The sequence below is a fragment of the Mastomys coucha genome, unplaced genomic scaffold, assembly GCF_008632895.1.
Source record: "Mastomys coucha isolate ucsf_1 unplaced genomic scaffold, UCSF_Mcou_1 pScaffold18, whole genome shotgun sequence".
NCBI classification, from domain to species: domain Eukaryota; kingdom Metazoa; phylum Chordata; class Mammalia; order Rodentia; family Muridae; genus Mastomys; species Mastomys coucha.
In genome coordinates, this window is record NW_022196900.1 from 88,276,717 (window position 1) to 88,293,270 (window position 16,554).

The following is a 16,554-nucleotide window of genomic DNA, read 5'->3' on the forward strand; positions in this document are numbered from 1 at the left end:
CCAGACCTCCCACCTGACAAGTCCAATAGCCTGGTACTCTCTAATCAGTATGGAAAAGGAGAATCAAAGGTGCAGGTTGAGGGCTGGAGAGATGGCTCAGTGGTTAAGAGCACTGACTGCTCTTCCAGAGGTCCTGAGTTCAAATCCCAGCAACCACATCACATGGTGGCTCACAACCACCTGTAATGAGATCTGACACCCTCTTCTAGTGTGTCTGAAGACAGCTACAGTGTACTTATATATAATAAATAAATCTTTTTTAAAAAAAAGTACAGGTTGATACATTCCAGCATAAAAACTGAGCAGATATTCAAAAGCCACATGGAACCTGAAGACCAATGTCATGGACACCAGGCAAATGTCACTCAAGACAGAGAACCTATATGTCATATTTAACAGTTAAAATAAAAATAACAGTTGCTCACTGTTCTACATTGAATCCGATATTGATGGGGTTCCAAAAGAACAGCCTGATCTATGCACTATCAGTATACAAACGAGAAGGCACTCCTCAAGGTCTTAACAGAAAGTGTCATTCTCAGGAATGCCATTTCTCATACCCCTTCACAAAAGTGAGACCTGCATCTACTTTAGCAGACCTGAACTCGCTCTGTGTAAATGTTATTTAAAAGCTTGAACATATATAAAAGATTAGTCCAGTTCTGATTTCTGGGAGATTTGCTAATTAACTAGTGATTTCTCAACTCAGCACAGTGACTATGGGTATACTCAAACTCAGGATGATCAACTGGGAAACATAATTTTTCCCATGCAATAGATTTCCTTACCTAGCCATTTATTGTTTAAGTATCTGGGCTGGAGAGATGGCTTAGCAGTTAGAAGCACTGACTGCTCTTGCAGAGGACCTGGGTTTGATTCTCAACACCTACATGGTAGCTCACAACAATCTGTAACTCCAGTTCCAAGGGATCTGATGCCCTCTTCTGATCTCTGCAGGCACCAGGCATGCACATGGTACACATAGATAAATTCAGGCAAAACACTCATATACATCAAATAATAAATAATTCTAAAAAAAAATTAGGAAAGATTTAAACAGCTCTCTATAAATGTGCTTTATGCAAATCTATTCTTTGAAAATCAAATTCTAGAAAAATACACAGGAGGTTGACAAGAGATGATTTATTTTAGAAACAATGAGAAATGGCAACATTGTTGGGAAGCTGTAAGATTCAGTTGCTCTGAACACATGTAACTCAGAGCAGGCGCTCACTCGCTGACCTCGGTCTCTAAGACTTACCTTCCATGCTTCTGTGGGCTCCGGCTCAATCGGCTCAGCCGGCTCTTCTCCCCGCTTCTCTTCGACCTTCACAGCTTCCTTTGGTGTTTTTTTGACAGGTGCCCCTGGCCCTTCTGTGACCTGACTCTGAGCAATGGCTGGGGCAGAGGTGGGCCGAGGACTTCGGTCTGTGGACTCGGCAGTGGCTGCTGAGGAAAAGAGGGAAGATCAGATGAAGGCAGGTGTCACTCTCCTGACCTCAAAGACACAGGGTGAAACTACAAATCCAGGCCAGTCATGATGTTGCAGCCTCCTGTATCTGTCATTTAGTGGAGAACACAAACCATTAGTGCTTTTCAAGGGAGATGATGGCAATGAGATAAAACATCCTCAACAGAGAAACCAGGACATCTTAATCACTGTTTCACAAATGCTGGAGTTGAATAAAGACTGAAAAAAATAAATCAAAACCCACTTAACTTATAGTCTGTTTAAAAAAACAAAACAAACAAAAACAAACCTTGCATTAAAGTGTGGATTCAGGATAGCTCTCCCAATAAGCTGTTTTGAAATAAATATTTATTTTTAGATGGTTTCTGGAACCTAAACATCTGATTTGGTGGGGTGGATGAAGCCTGTTGTCTTGTTTTTGGTTTATTGTTTTCTATGAAGCTTCTACAAAATGATCACAAAAAAAAAAAAAAAACCACCCAAAACCTTGAAAAATGGCTCTTCCAAGCCAGGCAATGGTGGCGGCACGTACCTTTAATCCCAGCACTTAGGAGGCAGAGGTGAGCGGATTTCTGAGTTCGAGGCCAGCCTAGTCGACAGAGTGAGTTCCAGGACAGCCAGGATTACACTGAGAAACCCTGTCTCGAAAAAACAAAAAAACAAAAAAACAAAAAAAAAAAAAAGAAAGAAAAGTGGCTCTTCTGGAAAGACAGGGACTACAGTTGGATGTGTGGAAAGGTAAATCTTTGAGCCATACATTCTCTTTTAATAAATCAGTTGATTAAAAGTTCAAAAAATTCTGGACTTTCACCCAAAAATAAAGCATAAACTAATGGAGCCCCCCCACACACACACACACACGCACACAAGCCTTGTCAATGTCTTACAGTCCTGTTCACTAAAGTACTTAGAACATTGGCTCTCAACCAGGGTTGATTTCCCCCCAGGGCAAATTTGACAATGTGTGGAGATGCTTTGGTGTCACAGCTGGGGCAGAGAGAGAAAGGAGGTGCTGACATCTAGTGCACAGAGGCAAAGGTAGCAGAGGCTGAGGGGAGAAGCTTGATGGGCTGCTCTGGAGAGAATAAACCATACAGGCTGACTAGAAAAATTAACTGTTGCTTGGATTTGAGCTACTTGGCATCCGCTTTAGGTAACTTAATTTAAAACAGAGATGGGGCTATAGCTCAGTGAATAGACTGCTTGCCTTGCAGGCGGGGGCCCTGGGTTCCACCCCCAACATCACAAAATAAAACAAGAAACCATCATTATCTTTAATTTTTAATCTTTGTTCTCTTAATTTGGGGTTAAAAAAGAAAATGTCCATACATTTTATAGTAAACCTTATTAAAGTTTAATATCAAAATTAAACCTCTGTTTGCTTTTTTTGTTTGTTTGTTTGTTTGAGAGAAGATTTTTCTGAAAATATTCCTGGCTGTTTTGGGACTTAGCATTTAGATTAGGTTGGCCTTGAATTCTCAGAGATCCGCCTGCCTTTGTTTCATAAATGCTGGGATGAAAGGTAAGTATGTGCCATCACATTTAACTTTACTATTTCATTTTAAAATTGTATTTAATTGCTATTATCTGTGTGTCTTCTTGTGTGCATGTTAGGTGAGGAGCACGCACACACGTCACAGCATATGTATGGAGGTCAGAGGATAATCCTGGGCAGAGGAGTCTTTCCTTCCACTTTGGGATCAGGGATTGAAGTCAAGCTCTCAGGTTTAGGTGCCCAGTGCCTTCATCCACTGAGCCATCTCAAGGGCTCTGACTTAGAATTTCAGGTATCAGGCCATCATTCTTTCTTGTACTGAGACTTTTATTAGATTTGAATACTCTTTTATGGAAACATACAATTTTTCCTTCTTCAGACTACTAAACATAATTTATTCTGATATATTTAGATTTGTAAACTGTAAAAAATGAAGTAAGACTGAAGGAATTCTTTAAGCCAGAACAGACTGACAAATAGAAAGTTACACCTCTCTTATACAAATGACACCATGAAAGAAACACTTACTATCCTGTAACGATCTTCACGAAAGACTTCTCAGAGGATGCCTAGCAAAAGCAGAACTGTCGAGCCTACCTCATCTCGCAATGACGGATCTATGGCTGTTTGCGAGTCCCTGTTGCTAATGGGTACTCTCAGCTAGTCAACCCGAGAGTGGCAGATGGCAGAGCAAGCCTAACAAAACAAAGGAACTGACAAAATATTTTTCTCACAGTTGTGTTAATGCCTCAGATTACATGTGTATTCACACCTCCTCTCAAAAAATTAATTCAACTCCGCCTGAAATCATAAACACATAGCCCTTGCTTTCACCATGTGTTATTTTGCTACATGAATTTGGTTCTAATCCAATACTAATACTGCAGAGCCAAATGATTTATGTCTTCAGCATTCCTACTGTGCATGGGTAAGTAGATACAAATATAAAAACTAATGGTTAGATACAGAAGTGGTAATAGTTCACAAACTGGAAAATACCAGTTATAATGAACATCTCCCTCCTAGGAAAAGTAACAAGAAACAAGCAAGACCCAAACTGTGATCCTCACATGAGACCCTCAGCCACACACAGCTCAATGGCAGAACACTTGTCTAGCATACCTAAATACCTGGCTTTGATCTTTCACACCAAGATAAAGGTAAATGATAATTGGCTTTGAGCATTAATTACTTCACGTTAGCTATTACAAGATCCTGGAGTCTGACTAAACTTTAAAAAGTCAGTGTCTCCCATTCCTGCAGATTCTGATCAAAGTGCTGGTGCTGACACAGAACCACTGATGTCAGCCATCATCCCATCATTGGCTGACAAGAACAGAGCCAACCTGGATGAGGTGTATTGATGAGTGTGTGGGGATGGAGTAGGGGCCCATGAGTGCAGGTACCTGCAGAGTCCAGGTACCTGGAAAAAGGTTTGGAATCCCCTGAAGCTGGAGCTGCAAGCAGCGGTGAGCTGCCTGATGTGGATGCTGGGAGCTAAACTCAGGTTCTTCGCACTAGCAACACATGCTCTTAGCCACCAAGACATCTCTCCAGCGTTTTTCAAGGAAAGTGATGGGCTAGGAAAATGGTTTGGTGTAGAAATAGCTTGCTACACAAATGTGAAGACTTGAGTTCAAATCCCTAGACTCCACATAAGGCTGGCACAATAGTGTGCTTCTATAATCTTCGTGCTCCCTGGAAACAGACAGAATCCTTAAAAGCTCGTGTGCCAGCGAGCCTGTGGTATACAGCAACAGCCTTCTTCTGATGCCCACATACATGCTACCGCATAAGCATCCATACCTGCCCACCCCTACACATGCACCAATATGCACAGAAGTCAAAACCAAAGGAAAGGAGTATGAACCCAGTCGGAAAACTCGTTAACTGCTTAGAGCAGTGGTTTCCAACCTGTGGGCAGCAACTCCTTCGGCAAAGCTCTGTCTCCAGAACTGTTTACATTATGATTCATAGCAGTAGCAGAGTCACAGTTCTGAAGGAGCAACAAAAATAATCTCATGGTGGGGGTCACCACACATGGTGACCTGTATTAAAGGGCCCCAGCGTTGGGAAGGGTGAGCACCACTGGCTTAGAATAACACCTAGAACATACTAAGTGTTTAATGAATATTAACTCTTGCAGTTTTCATTCTCTCCTTTCTAAAAGTGAGAGGGTGAAAAGCATACCCAGGGCTAGAGGAATGGCTCAGCAGCTTAGACGCTGGCTCTTGCTGAGGACCCTAGCTTCGTTCCCAGCATCTAAGGTCACCCACACTCATGTGCATATACTCACACACAAATATAATTTAATTTAATTTAATTTAAAAATAAAAAATAAAGCACACATCTCAAAGGACAGTGCTGGCTTCTGTCCCCTACTTCTAACTAGGTTTCTGACTTTGGTGAACTGCTTATGTTCTCAAGTTAAGTAAGGGGCTGGAGAGATGTATCAGTGGTTAAGAGCTTTGGCTCAGGTTGAATCCTCACATGGCAGCTCAAAATTGTCTGTAACTGCTGTTCCATGGGACCTGACACTCTCACACAGACTTACATCCAGGCAAAACACCAATGTACATAAAGTAAAAATAAATAAATAATAAGAATGATAAATATCAGTAGACAACTATCCAAACAAATCAGAAAAAGAACAGTACAATAAAAGTGTAGAGAAAAGTTGCCAGGAGTGTTGGCACACATTTAATCCCAGCGCTTGGGAGACAGAGGCAGGCAGATTTCTGAGTTCTAGGCCAGCCTGGTCTACAGAGTGAGTTCCAGGACAGCCAGGGCTATACAGAGAAACCCTGTCTAGAAAAACAAAAACAAACAAACAAAAATGGCATAACACTAAACTTCAAGTGGAGGTTGAGTGACTTAGTAAGGAATAAGCTAGCTAATGGTGTCACATGAACACAGTAAAGGCACGCAGGCGGAATGACAACACAGAACAGAAACCTTGTACCCCTACACCCAGATGCTGGAATCTCCTCCCATTATAGGACCAAACTCAGGAATAAAACTTGATTTTCTTTTCCTTGCCATCTCCAATACTTAATTTATTGGCAATGTTGTCAGTTCTACTTCCAAAATGAATCTCTAACTGCTTTCCTCTCCCACCACAAGCTGACGTGGTGTGTGTCAGCTACCAGCCTGTTTCTGGTTTAATCCTCAGGGCAGGTGGAGCCTTTGCTGCTCAGTATGCAGAGGTGACAGCAGTCAGGCTGTGTCACTCTTTCCAATAGTTTCCCACCGTAATGAAGAGACCACCTAAACTCATGACTGAGCCTTCAAGGCTCTTTTAAGCCTGCCCCCTGCCTGCTGCTCTGAGCACAATTTCTGTTCCTTTCCTCTAGGCTTACTAACATCCACTCCGGTGCTGCTCAGTCAGTTATCACATGGAGTTGCTTGTTTGTTTGTAATGAAATATTCAGTTCCTCTGTAGCAGTCACATTTCAGGTTCTTAACAACCACAGTGACTCCGAATCATTCACAACATATCTTTCCACTGGCACAGAGAGTTCTGTGGAACAAGGCAGAGCTCACTCCACCCTTCAGGAATGCGTGCTGGCCACTCTTTCATCTACAGTGTTTCATCTAAACTTTGGGATGGCTAGTTACTTCTCATAGTTCAGGTTTAACTAAATGGCATTGTTCTGGGGAGCCCTTCTGACTGTAACTGGGTTAGCTGATCTGAAACACTCCTCTATTTCCCTGCCTGAGACACTTGGCACCCCATTTTCCCATTCTATTTTCTTCAGAGCACTCACAACTACCTGAAGTTATTTTTATTTGTTTCTGTTTTTACCTATGGATTGAAAACTCCGTGAACATGGAGGCCATGTCTGATGCCCACAGCAGTGTCTCCAGAGAACAACAGTAGGCACATAAGAGAGCAAAATAAGTGTCTGAACAAAGTAAAAAATGAGTTAAATACTTGTAGTATTCAGCCATTACTGCTCTGCAGTGAACTTCACTTCTTATTCTTAAGACAGTTTTCTTTTCTTTTTTTTTTTTTTTTTTTTTTTCGAGACAGGGTTTCTCTGTGTAGCCCTGGCTGTCCTGGAACTCCCTCTGTAGACCAGGCTGGCCTTGAACTCAGAAATCCGCCTGCCTCTGCCTCCCAAGTGCTGGGATTAAAGGCATGAGCCACCACCACCTGGCCAAGACAGTTTTCTTAACTCTGTGGTTGTTGTTTGTATGCTTGGAGACAGGGTCTCACTGTGGCTCTGGCTAGCCAGGAACTCCTGTGTAGGATGGGTTAGCACTGATATCCACCTCCTCTACTTCCCCAGAACTGGAAGTGCTGGGATTAAGGGTCTGCACCATTACACCCAGCTTTAAGTCCTTAAGTCTGAATTAGCCAGCAGCAACCCTTTAACTTGACCACTGAGGTTCTTAGTAAACGGAGATAGTAGGATTCTCATAAATAATCACACTTCTGAGTTGGACATGGTGCCATGTTTGTAACCCTGGCACTCAGGAGATCAGAATAGGAAGCTAAAGAGCTTGCGGCCAGTCTCAGATATAGTAAGTTCTTATTTCAAAACAATACAAAACAACAACAATAAAAGCCCCTTATACTTCTTTTATCTTTCTTTAGAGATCATGGTAACATCAATAATATCTAATACAAACCTCCATCGAGGCTCCTGGATGCCCGTTTGCTTGCTGTCCTCTCAAAGTGTGGAGCTGGCCTGTCAATCAGGGCACTGGCTTGCCTGGTCTGTGCTTGAGTCCGGCCACTGTATCGAAATTTGGATCCCAGGGCAAGAAACTTGCTTTTGGGAATGGTGTCTGTAGAGGTCAGTCTGGGAGAGAAGAATGATAATAATAATTCTCCTATTTCATTATTTTATTGTATTACTTTTATTACTGTGACTATAAAACTAAGAGTCAAACCAAGAATAAAGATGTTTCCAAACTCTTGTGGAAATTTCTCGTCAAGCAATCCTTATTGTAAGTCTGTAATCTTATTGTAAGTCATATCTCAAGCAACCAGAAGTAATTTAGTTGGGAGTTATAATATTAAAAACATTAAGTTTGTGTAGGTAAGATCTCCTGTTTTACAAAATACCTGGTAGCACTGCAGGATTCACACTACACCCTTGAAATGTATTCATCATTTTACGGATACAGGAAATTGATACATCTCATGAAGAAGTTACTCACTTAAAGCTACAAAGCTATTAGGAGACGGGTCTGTAGCAACCTACGACCAGGACTGAGTTCAGCTGAAAGCAACCGGAGCCCCAGGCAAGTGCTGGGTCTCATTCTTTACTTCTGCTGTTCTTTGACAGTGCATGGAAGGAAACCCTGGGAATGCTGAGCCATGCTTTCCAGCCAAAAGAGGAAGGACTAGATTCACATTGTCTTGATAAAGTTGCTCTCACCTGAGCTAAATAAAATGCCAGCTCTAACAGAGACAAGAATTTCAATAGCAGGTTCAAAACAGAAGCAGGCACAAATCATTCAGCCTTGAGACACACTTGAGCAGAATAATACCTGAAAAACGTGTGATGCTCCACGCAGACTTTCCATAATTTCTTAGCTGCTCGATAACTGGGAAGCTTGAAGCCAATGGTACTTTCATAATGTTCTTGCTATAGAGATACAAATAAACATAAAACATAAGTATTTTTCAATTATAGTGACGCAGAGCCAGAGAAATATGATACCGTCAAAGAGATACCATACAAAGAATGTCTGGGGGTTAGAGAGATGGCTCAGTGGTTCCAGAGGACTGGGGTTCAATTCCTAGAACCCATATGGTGGCTCACAACCACCTCACCACCATCTGCTTCCCCAGGGATCCAACCCCTTCTCCTGACCTCCATGGGTACTAGACACACATGTAGGCAAAACATCCACACACACAAAATACTTTTTAAATTAAAAACAACTTATGTTAATATATATTTTTTCTTATTAAAAGAAACTGCTCAGCGAGGGAGGTTTTGTTCAAAGCAACAAGATCAGGAAATAGGTCTTCTATTACTTATGTATTACTTATGTATGTACTTATTTTTTTTAGAACACACACAGTATCCAGGAATTGCCCTGAGACACACTTTAGTCAACCTCTGACTATCTAAAACTGTTTTTCGTTAGTCACAGACCTGCATTTGTAACTTTAGATTACTTAATAATCAGGAAATGAGACATCCCATAATTGCTCCAGCCCACCACTATTATCATGCAATAGAAATTAGTATTGGGAGCTAAACATTTGTCTCAAACCAGATGACTGTTTTCTTTTTTAAAGGCAGGGTCTTACTATGTTGCCCTAGCTTGCCTGGCTATGTAAATCACAGAGCTCTGGAATTAAGGTGTATGCCTCCTTGCCCAGCCCAGACTCTTTTTATTTTTAAAACTGGCAAGTGAAAATTGACACCCACTGACTTGTTGAGAATATCTGGTGCATACATATGCTGCAGAATAACCAAATGAGGCTACCTGGCCTATAGACAAACTCAGGAGTCTTTTAAGAATACTTAAAACTCATCCTCTTGGTCACGTGGGGAAGAGTCAGTGCTGAAGACTAACCCCGGCCTCACACATGCTAGTGTACCTCTCAGCGATATTCTTGGAACCTACAGTCACCACGGTGTACAGTAAGTCCCCGAGACTTATTTCCTGGCCCTCAAATGATTACAAGCTTTCTCTCCTGGCACTGCCAAGGCTACTAGAAACCCACACCTTCAGTCTGCCTCTTTGTTTCCACCTCAAGCTCACTTTGTAAGACAGGAAAGGAAGCAGATTTGCTAGAATGCTCTTATTGCTAACAGCAGTCTGACTAGATCCAAGTATAATTTTACACATGGAGAAACTGAGGTCAGAGAAGTTATCTGCTCATAAGAAGTTATCTGCTACAAGATGGCACAGCCCTCTGAAATACTCATCACCCCACTTTTCAGAATCCTGCTGTTCTCAGCTGATTTGAGGAAGAATTACGTATTTTTCACTGTATATTGGATAGTTGAGACCTCAAGCCAAGGACTTCCCATAACATCTATTAATACTTCTTTCTGTGCATGTACTTCTTTCCTTCTTCCTAAATTAAAATACAAGCTGGCTGAAGAATAGCATCCTTTTACTACTGTTATACTTCTAGCCCCTAGAATAGTCACTGGCACAAAGAACTTGTTTAATAAACATTTTGTGGCAGTGCATGCCTTTCAATGTCAGCACCAGAGAGAAGGCAAGCAGATCTTCTTGATTTCCAGGCCACATTGAGGGGCTGAACACTGAGACCCTGTCTCAAAAATTTCCCTCTTGTTAAGAGTCGTGGATTTGAAACTTGGTGGGAAGATACTGATAGGTGCTTGCACTAGCAAATGATTATGTAATTAGTGCTTCAAGGCACAGCTAGTATTTCCAGGCTGAGACAGTACCACTTTTTACCAGCAGATGGTGACAGACACACACAAAGCCACCTTAGGTCAGCATGGGCTTCTCTGGAACAGGAAAGTTACTATTCTTGAATGTAAGGTTGCTCAACTTCTGATCTTTCCAAACTCACTTCTCTAGGAAGTGGCGGAGAAGAATTTAGAGCTTTTTAAAAAATCTCCTGGGCAGAAAAGAACTCAGTGGCTAAAAGCACATACTGCTCTTGTATACGACCTAAGTTCAGTTCCTACTACCATGGGAATCCCCAGAATCAACATGGTAAAATGAGAAAAACTCCATGCTGTCCTCGGATCTCCACACACCCAATGTGACATGTACATGTTCACTATTATATAAAGTTATCAGAAGATATCTGACAGTAAATAAGCTCTAGCTCCAGGGGAGTCAATGTCTCTTATGTCCTGGGGATACCTATACTCATGTGCACATACCCAGACACACAGCCCCCTATACACACACACACAAAACACACAAACAAAACACACACACCAGACACACAACACACACAGACACATAGCCCCCTACACACACACACACACACACACAAACAAAACACACACATAAAGACACACACAGACATACAAACACCACACAGACACACATCACACACACACCACACAGACACACACACACAAAACACACACATACAGACACACAACACACACACACAACATACAGACAAAACACAACAGACAGACAGACACACATACCATACCACACACACACACACACACACACACACATACACACATACCACACACACAACACATACACAACACACACACATAGTCTTAAATAAATCTCCAGGACATTGAAAGCTATATAGACAGACCTCTGTAAAAAACAAAACAAAACAATTACTTTAAAAAAAATTAACTCCTATTTAAACAATAATTTTCTGTTGTACCATGATAGCTTCTTTATATAAAAGCTAAAATTATATGGGTATGTCCTGAAATCTGGCCACCAACGTGTGAAGTCGATTTGTTTGTTTTGTTTTGTGGGTGTTAGAGACATTTCTTACGAGGCCAGAGTTAGAAGTCCTGCTCCCCCTTTCTCCATCTCACAAGTGCTAGGGTTAGCTACAAGAGGACTTCTTAGATGGCAGGGTTTTCCTATGTATCTCAGGCTCACCCTGAACTTGAAATTCTCTTCCTCATTCAGCCTCCAGGATTACAAGTCTAGAGATTACAAGCATTTGCTACTGTGCCCAGCTAGAAGGGATGTTTCAGTCCATGTTTGGTTTGAGTGAAAAGAAACTTGTGATTATCTTACCTCTCCAGGCCGGATCTTGATGAAAAAGCTGCTACGTTTGTAAGAAATCTTTAGCACTTTGGGCCAAGGAAAACGGTTAATTCTCAACTTATCTTTGAAAACCAAAAGGCCACTAGAGCAGACTCCTAGGATGATGTCCACTCCCTCCAAGTCCTGAAAAAGAGAAGCAAATAAAGTGTTCAACACATTACTGGCTATTATTAAATAATCTAAAGAGATCAACAACTAGAACCAATTACAAAGCAAACAATAAAAACAAAACTTAAAATAGTCATCATCCACTGGAGTATTGTGTCTGAGTTGAAGACAGCCTCAGTAATCCAGCTAGGCATCAAGGTATGAGTTACCTCTATTAGGCCAGAGAGATGGCCCAGCAGATAAAGGCATTTGCTACCAAGTGTGACAACCTGAGTTAAATCCCCAGAATCTACATGGCTGGAGTGAAAAACTCCCACGCTGTCCTCTGATCTCCACACACCCACTGTGACATGTACATGTTTATTACTTCATAAAGTTAACATAAGAGATCTGACAATAAAAATTTGACATTGCTGGGCAGTGGTAGTACACATCTTTAATCCCAGCACTTGGAAGGCAGAGACAGGTCAGCTTCTGAGTTTGAGGCCAGCCTGGTCTACAGAGTGAGTTCCAGGACAGCCAGGGCTACACAGAGAAACCCTGTCTTGAAAAAAAAAATTGACATTAAGTATATTGAATTATAAGTACTGTTCCTAAGCCTAGAAAGAACACTAAAGAAAATGGCATTATATTAATGTACCCAATTATTAAGAAAAAATATTAATCACCACATAATTTAAGAAAAATTAACTGCACCTGAATTAATCATATGACTATTTATCTAGTTATCAAACCCATATGCTTCCAAAATTAAATGCTCCCTGACTACTTTTTCCTAAAAATGACTACAGAGAAAATTATCAGCACTTACATGTGTTATATACCAGAATTACAGAGATAAGTCACACACGGCTTCAATTCAATGACTATGTAGCTGAGATTTTTACCAGAAGGTTTTACCCTCTGACATTCTTAAAGCCCACAGGTTACAACCATCTTTCTCTTTTTTAAATTTTAAGAAACCTAATTAGTTAGTTAATTGTGGGCTGGCACACACCTGCCACAATGTAAATACTCATGGAGGTCAGGGGACAACCTGTAGGAGCTGCAGAAGCTGCTCCTCTCCTACCACATGGGTCTCAGGATCAATCGGCTCACCAGGCTTGGGGCCAGTTACCCACTAAACCAGCCTGTCAGCTTCCTTTGTCTTTTGCTGACATTATTTGGAGGAACACTTTGTTTCACAGCATTCAGAAAAGGCGCATGCTATCTGACTCCATCAGGAGACAAGACATAAACCAAACAGCCTTGTCCTGGAAGTGCTCCTGAGCGGAGGCTCTGATGCCCTAACAGCACCTCACAGGGTCATGGGAGCCGCTGTCCAGTTCAGAACGATCCGGAGCCCAGCCACGGCTCCAGAAAGCCGAGTGTGCAATGAAATTGAAATTTTACTGGAATGAACAGAACCTAAACATGAACTCATAAGACATTCAGGCAAGGAGAATCATGAAAATCATCCACAGGTCCAAGAGAGACCAGACATTTGAACGTCCATTTCTAAGTTTCTACCAAGTGAGTTTTCTGAGTATTGGAGAATAAGATGGAAAGAGTTATTTCCTCATTCTCTGAGATAAGCCTAACACATCTTTGAAGAATTCTACTAAACAACTAGTCATATTGAGCTAAAAAGTAGATTTCCCTGTAGTTTCTATATATATGGTTTTTATTCTTCTAGCTCTGGGCTTATGCCTGGGCACCACAATAAAATCTCTTCAGTTTTAAATTTTTATTTATTTGAAACAGGGTCTTATGTATCCCAGGCTCTTCTGAAATTCCCTATTTAGCCAGGAATGATACTGATCTTCTGATCCTCCTGTCTCTACTTCCCAAAGTTGGGATTATAGGCATGTACCAACACATTCAGTTTATGTACTGGGGATTGAACCCAGGACTTCATGCACGATAAGCAAGCACTCTACCATCTGAGCTATAGCTCTAGTCCCATTTCCCTTGTGTGGCTAAGTATCTCTCTATTCTTTTATTTTTTATTTCTTCTTCTTCTTTTTTTTTTTTGTTTTTTTTTTTTTTTTTTTTTTTTTTTTTTGTTTGTTTTTTCGAGACAGGGTTTCTCTGTGTAGCCCTGGCTGTCCTGTACTCACTCTGTAGATCAGGCTGGCCTTGAACTCAGAAATACACCTGCCTCTGCCTCCCAAGTGCTGGGATCAAAGGCGTGCGCCACTATCCTTTTATTTCTTATTGGATGCAGTTCTGTCTACATCACAGATCCTAGTTAAGTCCTTCTAAATGAGTCTGGGACCATCCCTTGCAATCTTTGCAACACCCCTAGTCATTTTAGCGGCCAAGTAACTTGCATTACATAGGCAGGTCTGTGATTCAAGCTTCTGATTTCCTAACCCAGTAAGTAGTTCTCAAAAGAGCTATGGTTTATCCAAAGCACATGAATCACTCAGAGAGCTTGTCACGAAGACTCTGGAGCTCCTCCTACCCACTTGATTATTAACTCTGGGGGAGACCTGAAATATTTATTTCTAACAAGTTTCTAGGTGGTACTCAATGCCACTGACTCAGAGACCACACTTAGAATCACTGGCCTTGGGGAATGGTTCTGATTCAGGCATCATTAGCATCATTTGGAATGGTCTTTATAGCTGAAGCTAGAGCCTCCTCAGAGCCGGCCTATAAATCTGGGAAGAGCTCTGCGGTCTGCATATTTAATAGACACTCAGGTGTTTCTTAAGTGAATGATGCACCCTGTGAAACTGAAACACACCTTCTTGCCTTTCTGTATTTTCAAATGTAACTTTATTTTAGAAAATACAATTTATTTTTCTCTAGATGTTCACATTTTTATCTTTACAATGTTTTGGTTGTAAGATTTTGATCGTGAAAGTGGTAAGGGATAGCTGGATTGATACCTAGAATTTTAAAAATAAAACAAAACATGTATCAATTCAAGCTGGGCATGATAGCACAGGCCTGTAAACCTAGCACCTGGAAGGCAGATGAATTTCTCTAAGTTTAAGACTGCTCTGGTCTACATAGCAAGTTATAGGCAGGCCAGGGCTACACAGTAAGATTCTCTCTGAAAACATAAACAAACAAACAAATTTGGTTCTTTTTTCTCTCTCTGTAGCCCAGGCTTGTCTTAAACAATCTTCTTGCCTCTGGAGAACTGGTATTACAGGTGTGACCTGCCACACTCAGCTCCCCTCCCTATTCTCCCATAGTCCTTTGCCTCTTTCCTTTCTTCCTCCTTCCTTCTTTTCCTTTTGCCCCCATTGAGGAAGTCTTGCTATGTAGCCCAGGCTAGCTCTAAGTTTTTAGATTTGTTTTATGTCTATGGGTGTTTTGGCTGATGCATGTCTGTGCACCACATGCTTGGAGTACCCAGGAAAGCCAGAAGAAGGCATCTAATCTCCTGAAACTAGAGCTACTGATGGTGTGAGCTGCTGTGTGAGAATCAAACCCAAGCCAGTCCTCTGGCAGAGCAGCCAATGCAGTTAGCCACTGAGCATCTCTACAGCCTGCAGACTACCTCTGAACCCAAGATTTCAGGCATGTTCTGTCATGCCAAAAATTGTTTCTCAGGAAAGATTTAAAATACCATAAATACCCAGGCGGTGGTGATACATACCTTTGATCCAGCACTCGGGAGGCAGAGGCAGGTAAATCTCTGAGTTCAAGGCCAGCCTGGTCTACAGGGTGAGTTCCAAGATAGCAAGGAACTACACAGAGAAATCCTGTCTCCAAAAAAAAAAAAGAAAAAAAGAAAAAAAAAACCTAAATAAAAAAATAAATTACCATAAATAGATGTTGTTAAGAGGTATTAGATAAAACAAGTGTGTCATACACATTAACAGGTCTGTGTCATGTGCACATACATACACGTTAATAAAGGTCAAGGTTAATACTACCTTTGCTTTATGAAGATCAACTCCATACATGGACAACTTTTTGGCATTCTCAAGAAATTCCAAGTCAGCCTGAGCTGGAGTCATGGACCTTTGACAGAATAAAAATAGAAAATTCAGTGCTACAGCAGAAGAATTTATTATGGTAATAACAACAGGATATTCATTGTACTTTATATAAACACACACGCATACATGTTTGAGTCTTCAATGTAATTATGGGATGAATATCTTCCTACTACCTGAGCCTAAATAACTGAATTGTGACTTAGAAAACAAAATTTGAAGAAAAAAAAAAGCAAGAAGACACCAAAAAGCTCTCAAAAAAACAAGAAGACACCAAAAACTCTCAGAAAAGCAAGCTCTTAATCCAACCATCTCCTTCAAGCTCCCACACCCTGGAAGAGTTTTGCATGCCTCTTTAGCCTTTTTCTGTGTCACACACGAGCCCCTCCTACTCATTTTCTTGCCAAAGTAATGACCAAATTAAACCCTCAGTACAATTTACAGGATCCTCCTCGCTGCCTTCTCTCCTCCAGACCCTGAATTGAGTTATTATGGAGATTAAACTGGAGGGCAGCTGATGGTACTTAACTGGGACTCTTATTGGGGGCAGATTTGATGAAAAGCAACTTTCTGGTAACAGATGGGGTCCTGCCCACTGATCTCAACAGATAAATTGGCTAATAGAAGCACACGGATAATAGGACTGTTTTGTTATTAAGATGTCACCACTGCCAGGCAGTTAATGAGGTAGACTTGTTTGAAAACAGCCAGTCTCACTGTCTAAACATCCACTGTGCCAGTCTCTCAAGTTTCTTCCCTTTTGAAGAATGTTCTTGAGCCGCTCCTTGGCTTTCAAGACAAAGACGTCACTCACAATGCCACACAATTTG

General features: G+C 41.2%; 1 protein-coding gene across 17 annotated transcripts in view; it reads right to left on the reverse strand.

Moving 5' to 3' along the window:
• The window catches only part of Epb41 (erythrocyte membrane protein band 4.1), a 161,321-nt gene that overhangs the window by 44,157 nt on the left and 100,610 nt on the right, over nucleotides 1-16,554 (reverse strand). For 16 of the 17 annotated variants that reach the window (XM_031378894.1, XM_031378881.1, XM_031378885.1 and 13 more), the window contains 5 exons: nucleotides 15,662-15,749; nucleotides 11,649-11,801; nucleotides 8,469-8,566; nucleotides 7,602-7,774; nucleotides 1,262-1,449 (listed from right to left, as the gene is read on the reverse strand). In XM_031378894.1, the coding sequence (XP_031234754.1) occupies nucleotides 1,262-1,449; nucleotides 7,602-7,774; nucleotides 8,469-8,566; nucleotides 11,649-11,801; nucleotides 15,662-15,749 (700 nt within the window). The remainder of the gene's footprint in view (nucleotides 1-1,261; nucleotides 1,450-7,601; nucleotides 7,775-8,468; nucleotides 8,567-11,648; nucleotides 11,802-15,661; nucleotides 15,750-16,554) is intronic. The other variant, XM_031378882.1, reaches the window with a different exon arrangement.